Source organism: Apteryx rowi, unplaced genomic scaffold, assembly GCF_003343035.1.
Source record: "Apteryx rowi isolate R43461 unplaced genomic scaffold, aptRow1 scaffold_23, whole genome shotgun sequence".
NCBI lineage: Eukaryota > Metazoa > Chordata > Aves > Apterygiformes > Apterygidae > Apteryx > Apteryx rowi.
The window spans coordinates 3,696,694-3,721,186 of NW_020448641.1; the positions used below are offsets into that span (position 1 = coordinate 3,696,694).

Below are 24,493 nucleotides of genomic sequence, written 5' to 3' on the forward strand. Positions count from 1 at the left end.
AAAGAGGCTTTTTTAAACTTTCCAATCCCTTGTCGGTGAGTCAGCGACTTGCACATTTACTGCATCATAACCTCTTCTTGGTTACTTTCTCAGTCCAGCTCTGCCTTTCTCCTGCCCCGGGATTTCCGATGCACATACCCTGGTTTGCGCTTCCAGCCTGGTTTGGTCCATAGCGATTTCCCAGTCCGGAGTGCACACTCCTCCGGCGGTGGGAGCTGGCAGTCGCAGAGGGAGCTAGACAGGGAACAGCACTTTTTGGTGACAGCAGAGGAGTTCAGTCYAGAGCCACCAGCAGCTTCCAGTAGCCACCAGTGGGAAAGAGGGAGTTACGTGCTTTACAGCATTTTACACAGAGTGTGCTGAGCAGAGGGTGGTTTCATACCCGCAGGCTGTTTAAAGAAACACATAGCTGTAAGACTTGTATTATCCCTGCAAAAATGACTGCTTTTGAGCACCCTTCAGCCTAATAACCAACCAGGGAATGTCAGTCACTGGAGACCGCTTGTTGTTGATACAAATATAATCAAACTCAATGATTTATTGGATCGGGCATATTTATGCTCAATTTATCAATTTGTTTGCAATAATCTCTGAAATACAGATTAAATATAAGTCATGTTCCCCCTTCTGTATATGTTTATTTGTGTTTATTCGTAAAATGATAAGAGGTAAATGAAAAGACTAGCTCTAAATAGAGCTGAATTTTTGTATCATTAGAATTTATTGTCAGAATAAAAATAAAATCTGAAGCAATGATATTTCTTTTGTTTTTCTCTTTCTTTATCTTTGGTACTGACTTCAAATTAAGTGATTGGAAACATAAAGGAATTGACTCCTTAGCTAAACTCCTTAACTAACTTCTTTTCAAGGCAAATATTTTTTAGTTTTATTAGAATGTAACACTTATGTTGGTTACAGAAGTAAGGGATATGATTAGGGCCAGTGCTTGTTGTATTGTTCAGAGCTATCAAGCTATTCTTCTGTGCTTCGTAAACACAAGTCAGAAAGGATTAGTGTTTCTTTTCACATATCACATTGACATTTCAATTAACTGCCATGAGTTGTAGGAGGATTAATGTTGAAAGGTTTTGCCTTTATCTTATTGTTTTAAAATATCTTGCATTCTGTCCCAAGTTCATTCTTCCTTCCTGTAATTTATTAGAAACATTATCTGTGGTTCCTCATAAAACTTTAGTGTACTGTTTGGATATTCAAATATATCCGTGTTCACTCCTAATAAGATCTTTCCATTTGATTTTTAGTATGCTATTCAGTTTTTCTCAGAGGCATCTCTGATGCTTTCTGTTATAAACCAAGCATCTACTTACTTAAAAAAGCGCTTAAAAAAAGGCATTTATTTTTTCTGGTGGTCTTCAGTTCAATATATGCATTAACATACCTGAATTAGCAATAAAGTAATAGGTGCTGAGGAACTTTCATTTGTTTGAAAGATGAATGCAAAGYTGAGTGCAGCTGTACAGTATTTCATTTTGGAACTTTCTCTGTATTTCTGTTATTTATAGAAAAGGCAAACTGTATGCAGTAAAATGCCTGCTGTTGTATTCCTATCCTCCACAGTTTCTAGCTGTATCTGATAATATGAATTTCAGTTTTCATTAAGGAAAATGATTTCTTCAGTTTAATTTATTTGTCATCAGGACTGCCTTCACACAAAACRGTTAAAACATTCTACTTTAATAAGCATTAAACAATACACTTAAGACCAATACTATTTGGGGATCTAATTTCACTAGTGAAAATAACTGCAAAAAGTTGTTGTATAAAAAGTTATCAGATAATAGTGTTTATTATATTATATTATATTGTATATATTATATTACATGTTGTGTAATAGCTTGGTTTGCAATACTGTAGAGAAGACAGTCCCATCTTTCTTTTTTTTAAGTTAACTAAAATCCTTCCAGCCATTATTATGTTTTCAATAAGAAGTGGTAGCAATTAGTAGGACTAAGGAAATATTAAATAGCATGTATATCCTTCAGATCAGTTTTGAAAGAAAAAATTTGAGATAATTTCTTTGATATTCAAAAATCACAAAACACCAAAAGAATTAATTAAACTGCATTGAAGAGCTGAGTGTCTCCACTCAACCATTTTTCTCTTGCAAAAATGTGATCCCACCAGACGCTCTGATTTCACCAGAAGAACGTGTTTACTCCTCTGATAATGTATTAGAAACATAGGAAACTTACAGAAGTTGCGTCCCTGTAAGTTATAAGCAATCAGGTATCAGAGAGGTCCTTCTCCAAAATCACCAAGAGGCTTTCACCTGCGCGCAGTGGAGCAATAACTAAGGTCGGAGGTCTGCCGTTTTAAAGGATAAGAGCAAGTGGGAATATCCACTTCCATTCTAGCAATGAAAGTAGAATCTTTTTTTCCCTGTGGAAAAAGTAGATCTCTAGCAGATTTGAACCTTTTCAGTGGAGTATTTCTGTCCTCTTCGTCCAGCTGAATGTTCTGTTATACAGGGAGAGCTGTCATGGAGCTGCGTGCAGCTCACAGGGCTACGGATGCACTGAGTGAGACTCAGGTTTTAAATACAAAAATTGAGGAAGACTGCGCTTCTGAAAAGGGAGCGATTACTTGCATGGTACTTCTCTTCCCTTTGCAGAATGGCAAGGGGAATAGGAATGTAGTTTATCTTTTGTGAGATCTTTTTAGCCAATATATTCATATTATAGTTATAGAATATTTTTTAATTTACATGCTAAGTAGCCTCTGTCCTTTGAATTGCAGATGCAGTTGTACTGCAAATGTTTCAGTTATGTTATGGCTGGGTCTGTGATGAAGCATGCAGCATTTGAAGCAAATGTCCAACATTTGATACCTTTAAAATCTGTGTGTTCTTTATTAGAAACATAAATTAATTACAAGTTTTTATTTGTGTATTTACAGGAGAGAAACCTAATTCATCATCTCTTCTGTTTCCTTGTGGAGCCCTCAAAAGAGAAGTACTTCCTACAGTACTCAAAGAAAAAGGTTGAACTTCCCTTGGAGCCTCATTTTAATTGTCTACTGTGAGAGAAGTTGTGTCTAAAGATTGTGAACTAAATATGAATAAGTAAAAATTATATTTGCTATTTTGCTGGCTAGAAGTGAGAGGATAGGAATAAAAACTGGTAGAATAGAGTGTTGTCCACAGCTCTGGTACTGAGCTGTAATATGACTTTAGGAAGGTTATTTGCCTTTGTTCTTCACCTTCATTCTCATCTGTGATACAGAAGATAACTTATTCACAGGTATGTTTCAAGGCTTAACAGTTTTCATAATGTGCTTTGAGGTTCTCTGATTACAGATGCTTTACTGTATCTTGTAGCTCTAGAAATAGCTAGTAATCCTTCAAAGAAATGTTTCTGTGTCTTTTTAATCTTTTTAGCCTGAAATAGCACATTTAGGTGCCATTATTATGTTAAGAGTTTTTTATTGAAATAATAGAAATTATTGAAACTCTGTTTAGTCGTGAATGYGTGTTCTGATTCCAGGTATACCTCTGGAAAGTCTTACCGTTTATCGAACTACGCAACACTCTGATCTCCAAGAATCGCTGAGCAGTTATTTCTCACAACAGGTATTGGACACTGATATAATGTGGGGATTTTTGAGATATATGGTAAAACCTAGTAAAATACACTCCTTTTTTTCAGCTGTCTGTATATGATATAATTGTGGTGATAAAACAGTTTCCTGCATAGGCTGCTTTTTTTCTTTTCTTGCTGGCTACTAAGAAAATCCTTTAGCAAAAGCTTCAGGCATAGAGAATGAGTCCCTCAGTTATTTGTTATGGCAGGTATAAAAGAGTCTAAAATACATGATGTCTCTGTTCAAAGAAGACAAAACGTTTCACATTTTATCTAGCTTTCAGAATACATATATTTTTCAGAGTGATTGGTAAATAACTGCATAAATAATTACATGTTCAGTTTATTCCTTTGAGCTGGACAAAACTGAAGTCTTAAAGACTGCTTTTTAGATCATACCATGTTAGAAAATACATTTAATGAGAATATTCATTGAACAGCTTAATTATTAAAATTTACTAATGTCACTGTATTATCACTGGACATGTTTGCCATATCTTATGAATCAAAATTCAGTAATCAGCCCTACATAGCTTCAGTGTTCCCTTTCTGACTATCCCATTTATGAATATAGTAGTAATCTCATTTTAAGTGTTAAAATTCCTAGTAACCTGCTGTCGACAAATGTGTTGAGGTGTATTTGCTAGAATTGTTATTAATGTTTTTCTTTCTTTAAAACCATCTATTAAATGTCATTAAGCTAGGATGAAGTGCATAGTAAAAGATTTGGAGCTACTGATAATTGTTTTTATTTGTTAAAGCTTACTGAATTTTCTGTTTGTAGGAGCCTACATTATATCTAGGATTTATTCAAAATACAACCTCTACTTCGTACAGACACTTGACCTGCCTAAGCATATTGCTTCACTTTTTAAAATCTGTGCATTAACTTCTTGTTAAACTACATTCTGATTTCAAAGTTCTGTTTTTTCAAGAGGTCCTGGAAGACTATGGCCTGGCCAGTCTAACTTATATATCGTAGTATCCTGGTGTTCCTAGATGGGTATTACAGTTGTAATCACTGCAGAATTTGGTTTATACCAGTTATAAAATTGAGTCAATAGCACATAAGCATTTTGTGACTTTCTGAGCTCTTATTATTGAACTCATTATTTGCTGCATTTAGTTATGTTGTTAGCTTCAGCGTAACACTAATAAAATACATTTCTCTTGAGCTTTTTAGTTGTTCTTAACTGATGATATTGTGGCTAAATATCTGGTGCATGGAAACCTGGTATTTAAAGCCTATACATAAGTATAAAATGATAGTGTTTAGCACTTTGTGAGAAAATGCATTAAACTAGCATTCTGATCTCCATGAGCTAAGGCTAGCTTCCAAGTCGTGCACAGTAAGATAACAGTAGATGCAGTTTGAGCAGAGCTTGAGTATCTTCCTGGTCGCACTCTCCTATTCCTTCAAACAGCCATGAAAAGAAGGCATGTGCTCTGGGTCTGCAGTAGACGCCTGGACCGTCACTCCGGATGGAATTTTTCAGTCTACAGAATGTTTCTGCCTGCTGTCTTCAAGCAGGCTTGTTCTGAGAAAGCCATCGCAGTGGGCTGCAGGTTTAAGRCATCACCTTATCTTTGCCAGAGCATCTCAGGGTGGGCAGAATTTAGGGTAAACCACATAAGTTGGGAAACACAGGGAGTATGTCCAGAACTGAGATAGATGGGAATGGATTTAGGAAARTAACTTGTACGGGTTTCTTGCTAAACAGAAAAATGAGGACACCTCCAAAACTTCCGATACATTTATCACCAATATGTGCTTGTGCAACAAAATACTTGGTTAAAAGCGCACCTGAATTTCAGCATTCCATGGTAAGGTGGGTGTCTGGCAGACCACTTGCACCACAGGAAACCCTTTTTGTTGGTGTAACAGCTGTTTCTTATCAGCCAAAAGCTCTGCATTTCCATACAGAGACAGCTGAAGAGATTTATGTGAAAGTGTACTGATATATTGCTAGAATTGAGAGAAACCTAGTCCAACTTACGATTACTTTCACACAGGGAATTCCAGCAAGCATCGTGTTTTTCAGTCCGTCCGGTGTCAAGTTCTGCCTCCAGCACATTCAGAAGCTTTCTGGGGATTTTATCAACCGTATGAAGGTACCTTTTTTCAAAAATGGTGAATTTACAGTTCACCTTAGGAGACTGAGGGATAAGGCCATTATACCTCTTACAAACCTTCATTTTCTGCAGGAAATGCCAGGCTTTTTGTGTTTATTTCTCTGAAAACCCAGGTTATCCTATGTTCTGACTGTTGCAAAATTCTGAAATCTTGGTTTGAGAAATGGTAACTAATAAAAGGCTTTTTTTTTTTGCTTATTTACTGCCTGCTTCAGTAGTTTGCATCCCCTAATGAAATCTGAGTATTTAAAGGCAATCACACTGATTAATTGTTGACCAAGTTTTACATTTTTACATACTCAAGTAAAAATAACTTCTGTTATAGGGCTTCAAATAGATGTTTATGAATACAGTGGTATTCTTTAAGCATTAGATATCTTCCATGCATTTTAAAATCCCTCTATAAACTAAAACTAACCTACACACTACATGTTTTTCAAGTATAAATTATGCAAGATCAGTACTTTTAAAAGACAATAGATCTTGTTAGTCCTATATGTTCTCCATCATGGGAATACTCTTAAGGGAACTTGCAGAACAAGAACACTTCTGCCATGATTTAAAGGATCAAATCAGAATAGCATTTTTCCTGAAATACTGGGCACAGACTTCTGGCGTGCAGGAAGGGTGCTATTTTGATCTCTTTCAAAAAAAAAACTAGCTTTTTTTTAATAATTGGAGGAAAAAAAATCTTACTTAACCATCTTGAAAATCTTTGCTTATTTTAAATATGCCTAATCCTGGCATGCTGTACCCTTTATTGTAGACCAGAAGAAGCAGACAGTCTGAAGTCTGAAGGCTCTAGGCCAGTAAGTGTAGTGTCCAGCAAACGCTGGAAGGCATATAGAGGTGTCTGTTAAGGGTGAAATTTGTCCATACAGAAACAGCAGTTTACTGGAACCTAGGGGAAGGCTGCAGAACACAAAACTTAGAAGTTGTTTGAAAACTGTCTTATTTTCTGTTCAGAGTGAAGAGAACAATGCTCTGTTGTGTCCTTCTCCACAATACAAATACAGATATTGTAAAATAAGTACATAAAATCATTTGAAAAGAGAGGTCGGAGACTCGTGTTAGAAATGCTTTATCCATTTCTTGAAATGGATCAGACATGCCACTGCTCAGTGTAATATAATGGTCTGCACGGAATTCTTGTGCACAGAACAGCTCGTTTCTAAGAAGCTTTAGTTAAGACTAACAAAGCAATACATTGAAAATTGAAATACAAACATTCATTTTCTTTTTGTTTCCAAGAAAATAAGTCTGCACATATGCTATCACACTATTTGCATAGAGCGTAGGGAGAAAAATATAGTGTTTATGCTAGTTAAAAGAATCAGAAGCTTGTACCCTGGAATTTATTTATTTATTTATTTATTTTTAACAGTTGGTTTCAGCTGGAATTTTTTCCCAACTATCTTGCTATATTCCTCTGTGTACAAGCTTTATTTTCTCTTGGTGATGTGAAGTTGAGAATAGTTCTTGCTTGAGTTGACAGTTACCCACCTGAGGCATGTTAAAATTCCTCTCACTTTTCCTGTTTTGTGGAAATAGGAGTTTTAAATGTTTGTACTGGTGAGATAAGTAATAATCTTGCCTAAATAATTGCTATGTAGCTAAATTAATAAGCTGCTTTAATACTGAAAATCTTCAACCTGAAAGTTAATGTGGTTTAATAAGCTCAGACATGCAAGTTGCTACACTGACAATGTCATTAAAGACTGAAGGCTGCATACCTAAGTAACCAGTGCAAGCTGCTGCCATACCTGCCTACGCTAACCATAACCGTAAACCCTGTCATTTCAGTTTGCTGCTATAGGTCCAACCACTGCTGAAGCCATGGAAGCAGCAGGAATCGCAGTTAGCTGCACTGCAGAGAATCCAACTCCCCAAGACCTCGCTTCTGGGATACAAAGAGCACTTCACCAACAGAACTGCTGTTCATCCGAATAGGAGCACAGCATGTGTTTGAGACTGAATATAGCGCTGTAGAAGCGCTTTTCATTTGCAGATCTGCTATCCTGCTGCAAAGTGTTTTCCACAAATGTGCAACACAGCCCTTGTCAGGGCTTGGTGTGAGCAGCTTGCATTTAAATGCTTAAGAGGAGCATTTGGTACAGCATGTCTTAAAGCAACTAGCTTTTCCCCTTTTACTCATGCCTGCAAGTGTAAATATTTTATGTGGATATTTCTGTGAAAACTAGTTGTGAAAGGCTATTGTGCATCGGAGTAATATAATGAAATAAGTCCAATGTATCACCTCAGGTACCTCGTACACAACGTGAGATTTTCATTTCTCTCTGTAGTCAGAGACTAATGCTACCTTCAGCTAATGATAAAAAGTTCATAGAAGGTTTAAATCATCATATACTCAATTATAATCCTCACGAAACTCACTCATGTTGTTAGTATAGTGCTGAGGTTCCTAGAATAACAGAGAAATCCTCATTTGCTCTAAGTTTCTGTTAGTTTAATTCCAAGTATATGACCTGAATTTCCATTTGAGTTGAGAAGCTCCATACCTAGAATAAGAGTTAATCCGAACCAAATTATGTTAATATAAACTGAAGTCATTTGAAATTGTTTATGTGGATTTGTCAGCCAGACCGGGCACAATAACACTACCATTGTGCTTTATAGAGCAGTTCAACTTCTTGGGCTGAAATAGAAGTTCAGAAGTACAGTAAGGGCTGGCAGATTTGCTGCCTCCCCCTCCCTGGTGTACTGAAATGCCTCATAAGGAACAGTCCTAAAGTTACTCTGAAAAATAATGTTAAACAGTTTATCATTTAAAAAAAAAAAACAAAAAAATCCTGTAAGACACTAGAGTTACTATGGTAACTGGATGGAGCTGCAGGACGCTGAAGAGATGCCCCCGAGGAGAGAAGGAAGAGAGTGATTAGGAAGCAGTTGTTGACCTCTCTGCCACTTTGTTTTTAAGACGATTGCATGTGCAGTAAGTCAAGCTGTCCCCCGAAGTACCACTCGTATCTCTAGTCTGAAATACATGACAGCTCGGAGAAGATTTGTGAAAGCTAGTGCCCGGAGGCAGGGGAAGAAGGGGAGAGAGGCTCAAGGGGAGACGCGTGAGCGCAAGAACTGGAAACGGAAGCCATTCATATTTACTTGTGCTCCTTTGCACTATTTAAGTATGCAAACAGAAAAAAAGCGTATCAACAAAAACAAATGGAAGCCATTATACCACCAGAAAATCCTTTTACCAGTACAGTTCGTTCTTATCAGAGACACGTTTTAAGATACATGGCAAATTTTTTGCTAGTATATGTTACATCTAATCAGTTGTCTCAGACATTAGCTTAGGCCCATTTCTACACTTCTTTCCAGCAGAAACTTATCAGTTATTATTATTTCTGAGTAACAGATACTTGGTGCATTTCATATAACAATACAAAAATGAGACCAAGGGCTCTGGCAACAAATCAGGTTGCCTTACATCTGCCAAGACAGGTAGTGTGCACGTTCTTGACCTGTGGCAAGTACAAGACAACTCAGAAGACTTGACCTACAAAAGAGGTTAAACCTACGTCAGGTATCCCTGGCATTTGCTATGGAGCAAGGGAGCCATACAGATAGCTGCTGTGACTCAGCTGACATTATCTCTGAACCTGTAATTCAGATATATTCCTTGTTGGTCAATCAGCAGACCGTATCAACTATATAGCTGGGTACTCTATGCACAGTAATATATTTCAGTAAAAAGAGAAAAGCAAGTAGAACCRCAGCAGATCATATGGCTTCTTACGCAGTTCCGGACAGACTGCTTATGTCCAGGCCTTGCTTGGTTTCATCCAAGGAACCCTTCCACAGGTGAAGCACAACCATTCTAGGACCTAAGTTGCCCCTGAGCTCTCCCCCAGCCGGGGTTGAGGAATTCATGTTTTTCCTCTTAGAAGACCTATACTATATTCCTTACAATTTTTTTTTTTTAAAACAGCAATGACCTGCCATTGGAATGCTTTGCACCAGCCTGTTCCCTACAGATGCAAATGCTAATGTAAGGAATAAACCAGTCTCCCAGCTGCTGGAGTTTGATAGCTGCGTAACGAAGTAGCAGGCAATGTTCTACCGTAGAGGATGCTTCTTATCCAACTGCTGTAGTGTTCCTAAACCAGCCAGGGCTTAAGACTTTTATTAGTAAGCCATATGACAGATTACAGACCTGATCTAGTCTACATGATTCAGTGAAGCACTGTAAAACACTGCTTCCATTTAGTTACAAGAAAGCAAGAGGTTACACAACTTCCCCCCCAAAAAAATCACACTAACACACTGTTATTACAATGAGAGTTCTTGGTTCTCAAGGCTTACGCTGAGGCTCTTCTCTTAAATTAGCTGATGGCCATGTGCCAAATATTAAGAATCTACAGAAGCTCATACTGGTATCTATATTAGTGGCTCCTTCCAAAACCAACAGCCTGAGGGGAGGTGTAAATGGCATTTTCTTTTGACTCTTTTTACAGTGCTCATTTTAGTATTTTTTCAAGTTACGTAAAAATCTCCCTGCTCCCCATCCCCTTTCCATTCGTCTCTTCCTAAATTGCTGATTGTACATCAGTTTTCTCTGGATACAGCACAGCCTTCAGCATGGATCTCTGCAATGCAATACCAGTAAAATGCACTTAGGCAGACAAAAAAAATCTCTTCTAAAAAGCCCATCTAAGCACCTGCTTCAGTCCCAGGAGAAACACAGATTATGTTCTAGTCTTACACTTTTCTTTGGAACAGACCTTTTAGACTTTCCCTATTGAAGTAAAAACTGCAGTGGTGTATGCACTGACCTGTCACCCTAAGATAGCCTGCTAAATCAGACATCATAAATGGGTTTTCAAGCTAATACTTTCCCCATACCATCAAGAATCCAGCAGTGACGAAGTTGGACCAGGAGACGCAAGTCAGTCGCCTAGTCTCTGCATCTAAGCAGAAACGCCAGCCTAGACCGTAGCAAGAGAAGGCCCAGGGCACCCCGGCCTTCGCTGCTCCCCTGCCTCGCAGCAGCCGGCCAGCAGAACGGCCTGCAGAGGTAGCCTTAGGCTTTGCCTCCAGCAGTCTCCAAAACAAGGAGGTCTGGAGGGCCTGAGACCGAACTGCCTAGATCTGGCCCTGATTACAAAGCGGGAAGCAATCTTATTTGCAAAATTTCGCAGAGAGCCTTGATCCATACAAAAGYGGCTGCTTACCATAAAACTTTCCCTTTCACCAGACTTTTTAACTGTACTTTGAAGTCCAACAAGTCACACTCAAAACATTCGTCAGAGAGCAGGGCAGCGTTACTCACACCGGGGTAACGAGCCACCAAGATCAATGACCATCAGCGGTAGCCAAATGCATTACTCCAGCTTCTACCCTCTAGCTCATGCTCTCAGCCATCTCAGTTACAACCTCAGTAGTTTCTTAGACTCCCATTACATACTACTATTAACGGCTGAGCAGACTTAAAGGATTGTCAWCTCACCTGCCCACTTAGATTTGCCAGATAGCGATTAGAAAGACAGTTACTTATCTCCAGTAGTCTTGCTTAGTTACCTCTCAATTCCTTTGCTCTAAAGACCAAATTTTTTCATGAACATAGTTTTTCTGCCTCTCACCGTTGCTAGATTTCCTGATGATACCAATTTCAAGCCTAGTGCTTTTAGTCATCTTCTTTCAGAAACCTACTGCGCAATTTTCTGTGTCTCTGACCTCACCGACAGCTAGGACAGCGTAAGTGGTAGCGCATGTATTCAGCCCCCACAGCGAGGGAAGGAAAAGTCAGGAACCTAAACCCCTGGGGGTCTGCCCCCCCCCCTTTTTTTCCCTCTTCAAATCAGTCATTCCAAATTAGAAGTCACACAAAACAGATATACAGCAAGTCTGTCATCTTTCATCTTTTCGCAAGATGCATTTACTTTTTTCAGGTGCATTTGTGCTTTGTGTTGCACCAAAAATACCAGGTTTGTTCTAAAGTCACATCTAAAGAGGCACTTGAAAAAGCACATTCGTAGTGTCAGGCTGGAGATTCGCACAGTCTGGGTTTCTGTGCTAAAGGAACATGCCCAGTACAAAAAGCCTCATTCCGTATCTCTTAGCAGGGCAGTTAAGAATTGCCTCCTTAAAACAAGCACCTTAAATACATAAACAAGTACTTATAGAAAGACGCTGTTAGTGAGCTCCTGTAGCCTTGCTTATTTATATAAGTGTATACACACACTCACACACCCTTTAAATGCTAGTTAAATATACTTCGATCACCTAAAATGAGCTATACTTTTTATTTACAGGAAAAAAAAAAAAGTCACTCATTTATTGGAGGGGAAAAAAAGGGGGGGGGCAGGGAGGAAAAAACCCCACGCTTTGTGTGTTCCTTAAAATATCAAACGCTTTTCTCGTTACCTTCTCTCCTGTGCAGGAGGCAGCTCTGAAGGGAGAGGTTGCTTAAGAGAACTGGTCAGTCTTTAGAAACAACTACCGAGACCGGCAGCTCAGCTAAGCAGAGCTCAGGACTGAGCTCCAGTGCCAAAAGGCAGCAGCCAGGGGGTGGAGGTGAGGACAGGGTATGGAAACGCTGCCTGGACACGCAGGGATTGGGTTGGGTGAACCAAGGCTCAGCTAGAGCTGACACTTGCAAAGGGCATCAGGGCCACCAAGAGCAGCTCCTGCTGCTGTGTTCGCGGTAGAGAACAACGAAGGAAGACACGGGACCACCGCTGAACACGGCGAGTGAGTGATGACAGCAGAGCCATARGCAAGGCTGGGACACTCAATGCCTTCTTTGCCTTGATCTCACTGACCGAGTCTTCCAGGCTTCTGTGTGCAGAGAGAGGGTTCGAAGAGGAGAGGAACTACCAGTAGAAGAAGAGGATTGATTCAGGAATACCTCAAGAAATCTCAAACCACACAAATCCATAGGACCAGAAACAATACACCCATAGGATGGGAGGGGTGGTGGAGAAAGAAGTACTGTCTCATCCCAAAACAGCTTAGTATAAGGCTTTTTTTGGTGTTCAGTTTTTTAAAAGCTTCCTGAAAACCCAGTTGCTATCCATTAATACATCACATAAATAAACAGGCAGTTCCTATTGCAATTCTTAAGCCCAGCTTACATTCCCTTTGCTGTCCCAAGGGCATGCACGGTTACGGGACGGTGTCTACTCCAGCCATTGTTCAGCTGCAAATGAGCCTTGCCAGACTCCCCCCGAGTAACCAGCATCATCAGCTCCTGGTTTTAGCACCAGCTTCTCACTGTATTTAATGAAACAAGAACTAGTTGTTTCTTGACAGGATAAAGATGGAACGAAACCACATAAGAAATCAGTTTGAGAGGGGAAAAAAAGGTGCATTTTTCTTTTGCAAAAGGAAAGGTACATTTTCCTCTTGCTTTAGCTACCTGGGAAGGACCTTTCTGCCATCTGCCTGAATCCCAGAGAAAGCATCAAAGCAGTCTGCTAGGGGTTTCTTCCTTAGCAGTTATGATTGCGGTTTCATAAGCATGATCAAAACAGAGCTTGATGTCTAGTTTAAATCCTAACAGGTAAAAGGAATTTTCAAGCTATAACAATACCTTTAAGCGTGCACATACACACACTTTAAAAAATATATATATTTTATATATTTATATATATTTTAACCAACTCAGCAATATGTAAAAAACCCCTAACCTTCATTCCAGGAGTCAGGGTATTTTGACATGAGAGACAGGAGGGTTGACTCATGATTTGAGGCCCTGAAGCGAACAGTAGTTTATCTACTAGTTTAGGGAAAAAAATAGACATCTTGAGTGTCAAAGCATCAACCTTGAAAACGCACCTGTCAAGTACTTGAAAGATTCTTCAGTAAGAGGGAAATGGGGCTCTAAGCATTTCATCTCCCACAAGCTTAGAGACGGAGCAGAACATGCGTTAAAAAGCAAATTGTTTCAAAGTCAGTTGGCAATTCAAGTCAGAAACTGAAGCAAGAAAGTTTTCTCCCTCCCCCTCTTTTTAGTTAAAAAAGATATTTGAGTGTCAGTGCCTGAAAATAACCTCAGAACAGGCACCATGAGCTACAGTTGAAGGAAATGAAGAGTGAGGCACATACCCCTTCTGTTGCTTTATATTTTTAAATTATACACAGACTGAAGCATTACGTATGGAGGTGGATTTGTCTGTTCTAAGATACTTGTGGTGAAGAGCGAATCATAAAAAAGGAATAAAAATCAAATCTGAACTAGCAGGAAAGCAGGCGACAGCTTTCCTAAAAAACGCAGATGCGGAACGGCACTAGTGCTCCAACTCTTTCTTCACAGAGCAGAGCTAATGCTTTCTCAAGCATGAAAACTGGAGGCAGTTTGTGTTGCAGTATCATAGGAGTACTTAAAATGTTAATTTGTGTAATTAAAATGCACATCAGAAAAAGAAGAGACATTCATAACCCACTGTATTCGGAGTTCAGAAGACACCAAGTCCTCTAACATTTAACAGCTAGACTTAATCTGCACAGTGTTGGTGACGGACAGACACATTCAAGCTGTTAATTATAGCATAGTTGCAGAGAGTATCAAAGCCATCCTGACAGAAAAATAAGAATATTCATACCTTTACCTGAACATTAGCTTCTTACTTCCTTGGTAGGATCAAAGAGCCCCTCCAAAACAGAGTTGCAAGAAGAACAACTGAGTTTGCAAGCAGCGGATGGAACTGCGCTAAATGCCGTTTAAGACCTGTACAATGCAGTTTTGGTAAAAAGAATTAAGTTATTTCGTAACAAGTAGGTCTAGCTGCATTCCATGGGTTTTACAGGGAATTCGCAAAACAAGAAGTAAACGTCCCATTCACTCCAGTGCCTTCCTGAGCAGAACTACACTGGAACAAGATTTTGAAGAATTGCCTCCGAAGTGGATATGAACGCAGAGCAAACCACAGCACGGGAGGCACAGGCTGATGCTCATGACTACCTGCAACCCTACAGTGGCAGGGCAATAGACTTCACTTAAAAGCTTTATGTAAATGTTAAACAGTAGAGTGTTTATGTGATAAGCGATAAAACTGAGCTTCCAGTCTTGTTTTGATTCAGGAGTATTAGTAATAGGTTATCTAGTCACCAAAATACACAGTGGATATTATAAGATTATTGCACAATAATGAATCACAGTTATTTTTAGAACAACATTAAAACATCAGATGTTACATTTTGTGAAAATCTGATCTTTAAACATAGTGTTTCCAATAAGCTGAATCCTCAAATGCTAAGATAAGACTAAACTCATTTGTTAAACCTGATTTTACAGATTTTTTTCATGCACTACATTAAGGAATGAGGCTCTCACTACCATTTAAGAGGTCTTAATTCTGTTGAGCAGTTTGCTTCTCTGATGAAAGCATAAGGGTCACAACCAATAAAAACAACACAGACTAATTCATGGGTATATATTTAATAAATAAAAATTTATTTAAAAATATGCTTTCATTTATTCACAGTTTCAAGTCTGAAAAAGATAATACTATTCTTGATCAATTCAAACAAACACAGCTAAAACCATTCACTTTCTGGTGTAAATGAAATCCCAGTGATGGCTAATATTCGCAAGAGTCTTGCATCAAAGCTAGAAAGGCACGTACTTTCGTGCAGGATAGTAACTGTACAAGTGTGTCCACGTACAAGAAAATTCCTCTTGAATATAACTTCAGTTCACATTACTGGTTGAAGTGTTCCAATAAAGCTTTGCTTACAAAGTATGCTTCATTAAATATCAAACCAGAGCAACTGAGAGATTACATTTTTATGCAGAACATTATCACTGCAAAAAAGTCCATTACCTTTAAGAGAAAAATTGTGAGTTTCTCCAACATAAAAAACCCCCTAAGTTTACATCCAGAACCCCAGGTCAGCATTTCAAATGAAGAAATGCTAGTAACCAAACTGTTACAGAGTTAGCACAGAATAATAGGCAATTCCTGTTCTTTCCCAGATGTAGAGTGTGACAATGTAGGCGATATTCTTCTCGCCTTCAGTAAGTCTAAATATCACATGGGGGAAAAAGCCCCACTGATCCCATGCATAGCAAGGCACTGTTTCTGCTGTTTTGCAGCATTTTAAAGTCACTGAATTCCTACATTGCTGGCTTCACTATTTTGAGTCAGTTGTTCCAGCAAACTTAAGATTACCTCTATTCGCTCTAGCAGAGTCATGCTTTTGTTAGCAGTTGCACGCAACAGCAGGGAGTAAACTTGCTTGTTTGTTTTAAGAACTTCTTCTTCTTCATTAATGCCCCTAAAAACAAAAATAGAGATAACACAGCTATTAAACTGTACCATGTTTTTATTTTGCAAATTATCAAAACGATTAYTCAACAGCAACATTGATCACTGTTTCTTTGAAACGATATGGTTGGTGTTTGGATTTCTGGGTCTTTCTGTTACTTCCTTAGTTCCTATTTCCTACCGTTTTACAGCATTGTAGTCAGAGTTTCCGTTTATACTGCAGAAGGGATGAGTTCCAACTTTTCTTCAGCTCTAGTCTGGCCATATTATTAACTCCTAATGCCAAACCACATCCTAAACCCTCCTGTCAATGTCTCCATGACAAATCTCTGTACTTTTGTCTAAATTAGCGTCTATCTTGATCATGCCTAACGCAAACAGATACCAGAATAGCCATGAGATGCCAGAGGGAGAATCCAAAGTTTTTATTTGCTCGTGTGCAAGCGCCTGCCATTAGTTTTGCCCACTAAACGACCTTAGGCATCACCTTCCTGTTCAAGACTGAAGCCCATGATCTGGCCTCATTCTCTGAAGTTCCAGGTATGTAAACTGTTTCCAGATGACAGAGACTTTTCTGTGCACATTACCGATACACAAAAGAACTTTTCCTCTTTTGCTACTTAAGTCTGCAGTTTAAACCCCCAACAATTTTTTTCCCATTTGACAAACATCATTGTAAATCACTTAGCACAGAAGCGCTGGCTTACTGCAACAACCTTGTCACYCCCTGCCCCATCACCCAAAGAGTCCTAACAAATAAGTGGCCCTAAACTAGAGAAAAAAACAAAAATAAGAAGAGTGCTGCCATTGGTATTATAAATAAAGTGTTCAYGTGTGTAAGCAGCAGTCCATTTAACTGTAAATGCTTCAGGAATTACCAAGAAACCATGAAGCAGTTAAATTCACAACACTTGGCAGAAATCAGAGAYAGCTGTATTTATTATACAGCACAGGTAGTCAATAAAAAGCCAGTGAAATGTAAAGGCATTTCCAGGATAAACTGCAAGAATCCCTGTAACTAAGTATTACTTTCAATTACTGCTTTCCTCTGACTTACATAGCCAAATTCAGTTACACTTACGCATTTAACTTTTAGATGGCAAAACTGTGATTTCATCCAGTTTTGTTGCTAATATGCAAGTTTCACTACTGAACATTCATTTTACATGTTCTTGTGTTCTCTGCCAAAGTGCAYCTGAGACCCTGAAATAGCATTTGCAAGCTCTAATTTCCTCCCTTTTCAGCCTGCCTGTCATTAAAACAGAAGACAGACGTTACTTTCTCTTTCCACAAAGCAGAACTGAGGAAATGTAAACGAGACGTGTGCAGGAGGTATTAGACAGGTTAAACAAAAAGTAGATTTAAGCTTAGCCTCAAACTACCTTTGGGTTAAAAAAACCCCAAAAGTTAAGATGTTACAGCAACACTCCTATTTCACGATATTCATATTAAAACTGAAATATGTTCCCTGTGTATGAAATCTTCATTACAAAACTCTATTCAAGAGAGAGACTATGACAGGAAAGTATGTTAAATAAAGAAATTAAAAAATCAAAGATTTGTTATACAAATCTTGTTATACAAAACATACTCAGGTTATGAGACAATAGACCTGAAACAATTGCTAGTACTAWTATTTGGGACATCTACTTGATTAGAAATGAATTATACTTCTTTAATCCTCTGCATTTCACATATTCCGACTGCCACCTTGTGGAAGCTTTTCTTCAAAGCTGAATGCACCCAACACTGCACCCAAACCACTGCTAAACAAGAGCACCAAGCTCTTCTGCCTCGTCTCGTGTTTCTCCACTTACCAGTCTCCTCCCACCAGCAGGCACCTTCCTCTGCAGAATGATGAATTAATTTCACAATCTACTTTTTGCAAAATAGCACTTAGCAGCAGCAGCGCTTCAATCTGAAAGCTATTTAATACAACTTCCAGCAATAAAAGGAATCTCTAGAACTATATACTAGAACTAATACAACATTTTCATAAAAGTAACTTTACATAGCATCAAAAATAGCAACAGCATGTTCTTGTAGCTTCTACAGTCAAACATACTGGCTGCTAAGAGAATAAAAGGTTCTGGCTGAATCCCAAAAGCAACACATTCAGATCTATCTGACAGAAGCAATAGTGGTGTAAGGAATTAAATTACCATGACTAATTACAGCACTTGAAGGTCAGAGAGAGAGAGAGAGAGAGAGAGAGAGAGAGAGAGAGAGAGAGAGAGAGAGAGAAGCCATATGTGTTCTGAACCCCCAGCAGCAAGACAGAAGATTTCTTCACTACAATCCACTAGGCGCTGGAAAACTCTTTAATACCAATGAGTATTGTCCCCATGCACATCCTTCTCTATTCTTAGCATTAGTGATGTTCCTACACTTATTCTGCAGTGCTTTGCAAGCCAAAATATGTTGTCACTGGTTTATTTTATTATCAAGGTATACCAAAAGATCAGTAGTATGCAGTAGTTTCTCCCCCACCAATTCTTACCTGCTGTGTCACAGATAAAGACCAACATAAGGAAAATTAAGGAGAGCATGCACATGTACGTTTCAGACAACTACTACAGATTATTATTTTCCTATTTGAATACAGTCAGTCTAGTTTTTGGTCTCCTCTCAGTCCTGGTCTCCTATCAGCTGCCGAGTTACACACAGTAAACAGGCTTCTCAGGTCATTCCCTCAGTTGCACACAAAAACCACACATAAAACATTCAGACTTTGGATGATCAAGGCACATCCCYGCTCTTCCTAAGTACAGGAGAGTCAATGCCAGAAAAGAGTATAAGTGAAGTCAACATCACGTTTTCTTGCATTATGCCCAAGTATATACTTTGCAGATTTATGTACGGAAATCACATCTAAACAATGCAGTTTTTCCAATGTACATCAAGGTTCAACCTACCCTGTTTTCTTTTTTGCTGAAGTTAACAATTTAACAGATTGTAGGAGAAGGAATGACATTCTGGACTCAAAAATACTAAGCAGTTTCAATACTTCTTCTTTGTTAAGGCTAGTGGAAGAATCATTAGATGTTGTATTCTCAGCACTACTTTTATTCTCGCTTATCTACAAGAAAAAAAAATCATTTCACTCAACGCCATCATCAAAAGGTATTTCAATTAAGCTGAATACTATATTTGCTGTTTAGCTTACTCTTTAGAAGAGTGGTACCAATATCACAATTATTATGATGCCCTGTTTAGGCRACTTCAGTAACTAGCATCATATCCCACACTGTTTCGAAGTTACGCCAGCTGCCTGTGCTCTATATACTGTCATATTAGGTTTTAGTCAGGAAAATAAGGACTTGAATAGATAAAGGATGAACATGCATCAGTAAGTAGAGCGGGCAATTGTTTATTTCGGCATCAAGCATTTGTTAACACCGACTACAGATAACCCTCCACGTTTTAACATTAACTATACTATATATAGAGAATTCCCATTTATGTTGTAGATGCATCCTTAAGTTCTTTAAAAGGACTTTTAAGGGATAATATACAGTTCCATGTAACCCAGATTACTCAAAAAGACAGTCAATATATCTCCACATATAAACATGTTACAGCCAATCTCTGCAGTGCAGGGCAATTCAGAAGTTCAAACAGAACCCCTATAAAATTTTGTCAGCTTTAGCAAAAAGTGTTTTGCATTCTGTTACTAAGGTTACATTAAAAAAAACAAAAGAAAACAAAACACACACACTCTGCATCCAGCACATCAAAAAAAAAAAAGCTAGATGCACACTGCTAGTTCCATCACATGTCCAGCTACCACAGAATGGCATAAAGAGGCAGGACCTTTAACAGAATCTCAAAGGTAGGTAGGTTTAAAACATTTTTTTTAAATCCAATTCCATTTACTGCAGTAGGTTCAAACCCTGTTCATACTGTTTAAGCAATTAGCTTTACTGAAAAATAATCAAGCGACATCTTACTTCCCAATTGACCAGTTTTATGTGAATGCACAAGACAAGGGAGTAGATAATCGGAGCACTTATCTTTTGTTTACCTGTTCACACTCTGCCGCAAGCTCTTTTCTGATGAGCTGAAACGCACGCTTGGTTTTCACCATTATGTCTAGGGCTCCAAACAAAGTCTTTAATTTCCCAGCACAGCTGTTCTGACCTAAATAAATAAATAAATAAGCTTACATTCCAGATTGCAGATTGAAAACCTGTAAGATAAAACCACCTTTCCACTCTTTCAAAGACAACTGTATCTCAAGAAGCAGACAATTCCTGCCTTCATAAACAGAATTATCTAAAAATAGAATAAAGTGGTTAATGATATTTTGGACAACTGTTGTAGAAAGACCGAGTTACTTACTCGCCATCTGGAATTCTGCAAATGCCACTCTTTCCAGTTGCACACGAAGGAACTCGCAGGGTGCATCCTTTAAGAGCTGAAAGAGTCTTACTGCTTTACTATAATGAAGATCAGCAAGTACACGATGTTGCTTCCTCAAATGCTCGTCACCAACCTGCATTTGAAGTAGGGTACATAAGTCTCCAGACAATTTATATGCTCATGAGAACCATTACAATAAACAAACCTGCTTATAGAGAACTTGAGGTACCAACAATCACCCCCCAGCTCATTTGAAAACGGTTCATCTAAATGTCTGTGCATTTCTAGAACATGTCACCAGACTGCCAGAGTCACTATATTTTCATAGCTAATGCTAACAAATTCACATTGAGTACAACTAGGCTAATCAKAAGGAACAATTAAAAAAAAAAGCAGTACAGTTGCATGTTGTTTTCTAAGACTTTCTACCACTGCCATACCTCAGGATCTTTATATGTACTTTGCAAAGCCCAGTTTCCCTAGTTAAAAGATAAAGTAACTGTAGATAGTTACTGGACAAGTGAACAAAATACCAGAAGTGCTAATGATGATAAAACATATGCAAACAGCCTTCTGCTAGAAAACAAGCAAAAGTATGAGAAGAATAGCATGAAAGCAAAATAAAACTTTAAGTATTTATCATCAACCACTTCCATTATGGGAGTGTGGAAGTACCTAGAAGACATGGAATCATAAAGCTCAATATACTTTACAAAGACAGTCTGCTCTCCAAAATAACTGTGTACTTTACAGTGATTTGCAAATAAATCAGGATTTTTTAAGTTAAATCATTTAAATAAATATATCCCAACTATAGACGGAAGGATAAATATCAATCGCCACACATCATAAACCTTTTATGTATGGGACCTATACGGAAAGAACAAAACAGTTTGCACTAATACCTGGTTTCTCAGGCAGCTATGATACATCGAAGCAAGCCTGTGGTGGATGGTCGCAGCCCGATATTGGCAGAGAGGCTGTCGTGGAGACACTGTATCAACATCGCAATATTTCAAAGACTTCATCATGGCTTCACTAACTTCCTTTTCTATCTGCGAGGGAAACAAAATGATGTAGTGCGATTACTTTGAAACAAGAACATCACGGTTTAATCTTAATGAAACGATAATGCCACAAATAAGGTAAGAGCAAAAATACATGCATGACTAAACATTTTAYAGTTTGCAAGAACTACTTCCAAAAAGTTTTTACCCAATAAAGGTTTACAAGTTATCCCAATATCATGAACCAAAACATCAATTTTGCCTCCTGTTTAGTTTTATGAAGACAATAGCTTATTTTATCAGCTGTTGTCACAAAGCCTCTATTACCTGTTCCTGAGCCTTTCTAGATAATGGAGCATAATCCTGCTGTAGAGTTGCCATAGTGAAATATGTCGTAGAAAGCTCCCAGTTTACAGAATCCCAAACAGCTGGATGCATCTCTCTCTTACCCAGAGATCTTAATGCCTTCAGATAGTAGTCAATAGCCTATAGATTACAAAATAATAAATGTAGTTACTGCATATATTCATACCCACTAGAAATCCATTCCCCTTTACTCTTTCTTAAGGAAAGAATTCAAACCACATGTGAGCCTCCTTCAGTATTTTCCTTATATCCGTTCATGTTAATCATGGCCATGCATTTCAATCTCCTGTGTTTACCAGCCAGTGATACCACGTAGGACCCAAAAAATCACAGCACTCAGAGGAATGGAATCAAGCCTAAACAGCAGCATGAACAGAATCTTCTTAATCTCAGAAGCCATGAAAAACATGCATTTGTGAAACCATACATAGCTACACCTAATGACTGACAAGATACATTTCAGATAGTTTCCCTCTGCTCTCCTAAGCCCTTCTTTGAACAGCTCTGTAAACTTGCCATGAACTTTCAGGGATCAAAGTACACAAAAGCACTGCAAAACCAGGATGGGACAAAAGATTTCTAATCAACATTTTAGCAGATTAAGTTTTACTTAATTTACAAAACAAATAATGCAGCAGCTAACTCTAAGCCTACACTAAAGTGGAGAAAAAAGGGAATAAGGTCGGCATGCAGGTAGATCTTTTGTTTCAGGGCTTTATTAAAACACCCTTCCTCCCCCACTATTTTAAAGAATGAAGCCAAATTTCTACCACTGCCATATCTCAGGACCTTTATATGTACTTTGCAAAGTCCAGTTTGCCCAATTAAAAGATAAAGTAATTGAAGTAGTTACTGGACAAGTGAAGAAAATATCAGAAGTGCTACTGATTTATTAAGGAAGAATCAACTTTAAATTCTGTTATTATAAATTTTCTTTTCCAGGTACACYAATTTTTGCTCTCTTCTCACTAGGATACTAAGCCATCAAGGACCATTTAAAGCTATTCAAATGGTAAAATGGTATTTTAAACAGGTTTTCTTGTTAACTTACCTGGTTTTAGGTAATAGGCACATAGTAACATGAGGGGGGTGGGGAAGGGAAGAGTTCCCTGTGTAGTGTTTTTTGAATGATTATATGAGTCAAAACAATAAAACCTGCAAGTGCTCAGATCAACATGGCAATATAACAAATTGCAGCTTTAAAATGAAATATTTATATTTAAAAAGCTAAATAGTTATTTTTTCAGCTAAACTTCAAGCCTATTTAGCTAGGATTAGGATAATGAGGAAAAAAAAAGATATCACAAGTTATTAATGATGACTTATCTTTAAAATAAAGTGAAATTACTTTGAACACACACATCTGCCTTTGATCACTTGGTTTTCATGTGCATAACAAAGGAACTGACTTCTTATAGATATTTGCCTTACGTACTAAGAATGTTTGTGAGACCATCTGCTTTATTTTGAGGCAGAAGTCCACAGTACTAATTTGCTCTTAATTCTTGCAAGTACGAAGGTAACATTTCCAGTAGATTGATATTTTCTTCTATGTTTTAACAAAAATGATCTTTTGGAAACCCCTATAATTTTACAGTTGCTAAATTTAGATAAATTACAAACCTTTCCACTGCAAGACCATCATTCTTTGAAGAACCCTAGGATATTTTACAAAAATTATACAATAAAGGGCATACTAGGGTATGGACCAGTCTTTTTAAGAAAAAAAAAAAAAAGTTAAGTTACCTTATTATAATAAAGGGCCTCTTCTGGGGAAAACTCTCTTTTGAAGTCCCCTTCAGTCGCACAGTGGGCTTGAGCACAAATTCGCATCAGTCTTCCCGTGTTACACAGCAGCAGAGCAGCATTGGTTGCGTCGTCAATTGACTCAAAATTCTGAATCCCTTTTTCAAAACAAGAGAAGCTTTTCTTCCAGAGTTGCTGTTCTGTTGTTGATACATTTTTACTCACTAGGAGCAAAACACAAGCCTTATTATCTCAGTCAAAATTCTTAAAAGATACTAAGCAAGCATTTCTATTATGTTATTTTTCTCATAAGTTTCTACAGATGACTGTTCAGAATGTATGGGAATTTCGTAGACCCAATTTTCTGGGGAAGAATAATTAAAAAAAATCACCACTTAATTTGAGACTTTTTGACAAACAAATATGAAAATTAGTAGCAAAACCACACCACTATGCATACCATACTTTCATAAGAATTGCGATGCAAAAAGGGGAGAGAGGAGATAACAGGATAAAAGGCAATTCAAAGCTATTTCACAGTAATATTTAAGATATTGCAGTTCTATATATAGTATGAAGCAATAGTGACTTTTATAGACAAGTTCAATACTAATGATTTGACATCAGCTAAATAGCAGTTTTCTTAAAACACAGAAATGATGAGAGAATTACACAATTAAAGTCTAACCCAAAATTCTTCAAATATTAATTGGACAGAGGTCACAGAATAAAGCAGGTATCTGAGAGACCCAAGCTGTGTACGATGTCTCCCACAGGCATCTAATTTGTTCTTGTTCATATAACTAGGGCTTATAGACAAAACATCGTTTCTACTTTCCCAAAGAAAAGTATTTTCCCTACAGCAAAGGGAACTTAAGTAGCCTTCATTTCAGCAAAGAACAGGAACGAAATCACCAAGGATTTACCTACCAAAAAAAGAAACAAAAAAACCCAGATTGACTTCACTGAAACTAAGCAGGACACACCAAGAGTGCAACACACCCTGCCTTGCATGAACAGAGCTGTTTTAATGTTTCCATTGTATTTT

The 24,493-nt window shown here is 38.0% G+C and overlaps 2 protein-coding genes across 8 annotated transcripts in view; one reads left to right on the plus strand and one right to left on the minus strand.

The window, feature by feature from the left end:
• Nucleotides 1-8,366, plus strand: part of UROS (uroporphyrinogen III synthase) — a 22,781-nt gene extending 14,415 nt beyond the window's left edge. For 2 of the 4 annotated variants that reach the window (XM_026065609.1, XM_026065610.1), the window contains exons 7-10: nucleotides 2,917-3,000; nucleotides 3,504-3,589; nucleotides 5,613-5,711; nucleotides 7,536-8,366. In XM_026065609.1, coding sequence (XP_025921394.1) covers nucleotides 2,917-3,000; nucleotides 3,504-3,589; nucleotides 5,613-5,711; nucleotides 7,536-7,682 — 416 coding nt within the window. In that variant the 3' untranslated portion in view covers nucleotides 7,683-8,366. The other 2 variants (XM_026065611.1, XM_026065612.1) reach the window with 2 other exon arrangements.
• A 6,761-nt stretch (nucleotides 8,367-15,127) lies between these two features.
• The window catches only part of EDRF1 (erythroid differentiation regulatory factor 1), a 30,285-nt gene continuing 20,919 nt past the window's right edge, over nucleotides 15,128-24,493 (minus strand). For 2 of the 4 annotated variants that reach the window (XM_026065602.1, XM_026065600.1), the window contains 7 exons: nucleotides 23,446-23,669; nucleotides 21,661-21,819; nucleotides 21,232-21,381; nucleotides 20,306-20,462; nucleotides 19,989-20,104; nucleotides 18,880-19,043; nucleotides 15,128-15,974 (listed from right to left, as the gene is read on the minus strand). In XM_026065602.1, coding sequence (XP_025921387.1) covers nucleotides 15,803-15,974; nucleotides 18,880-19,043; nucleotides 19,989-20,104; nucleotides 20,306-20,462; nucleotides 21,232-21,381; nucleotides 21,661-21,819; nucleotides 23,446-23,669 — 1,142 coding nt within the window. In that variant the 3' untranslated portion in view covers nucleotides 15,128-15,802. The remainder of the gene's footprint in view (nucleotides 15,975-18,879; nucleotides 19,044-19,988; nucleotides 20,105-20,305; nucleotides 20,463-21,231; nucleotides 21,382-21,660; nucleotides 21,820-23,445; nucleotides 23,670-24,493) is intronic. The other 2 variants (XM_026065601.1, XM_026065603.1) reach the window with 2 other exon arrangements.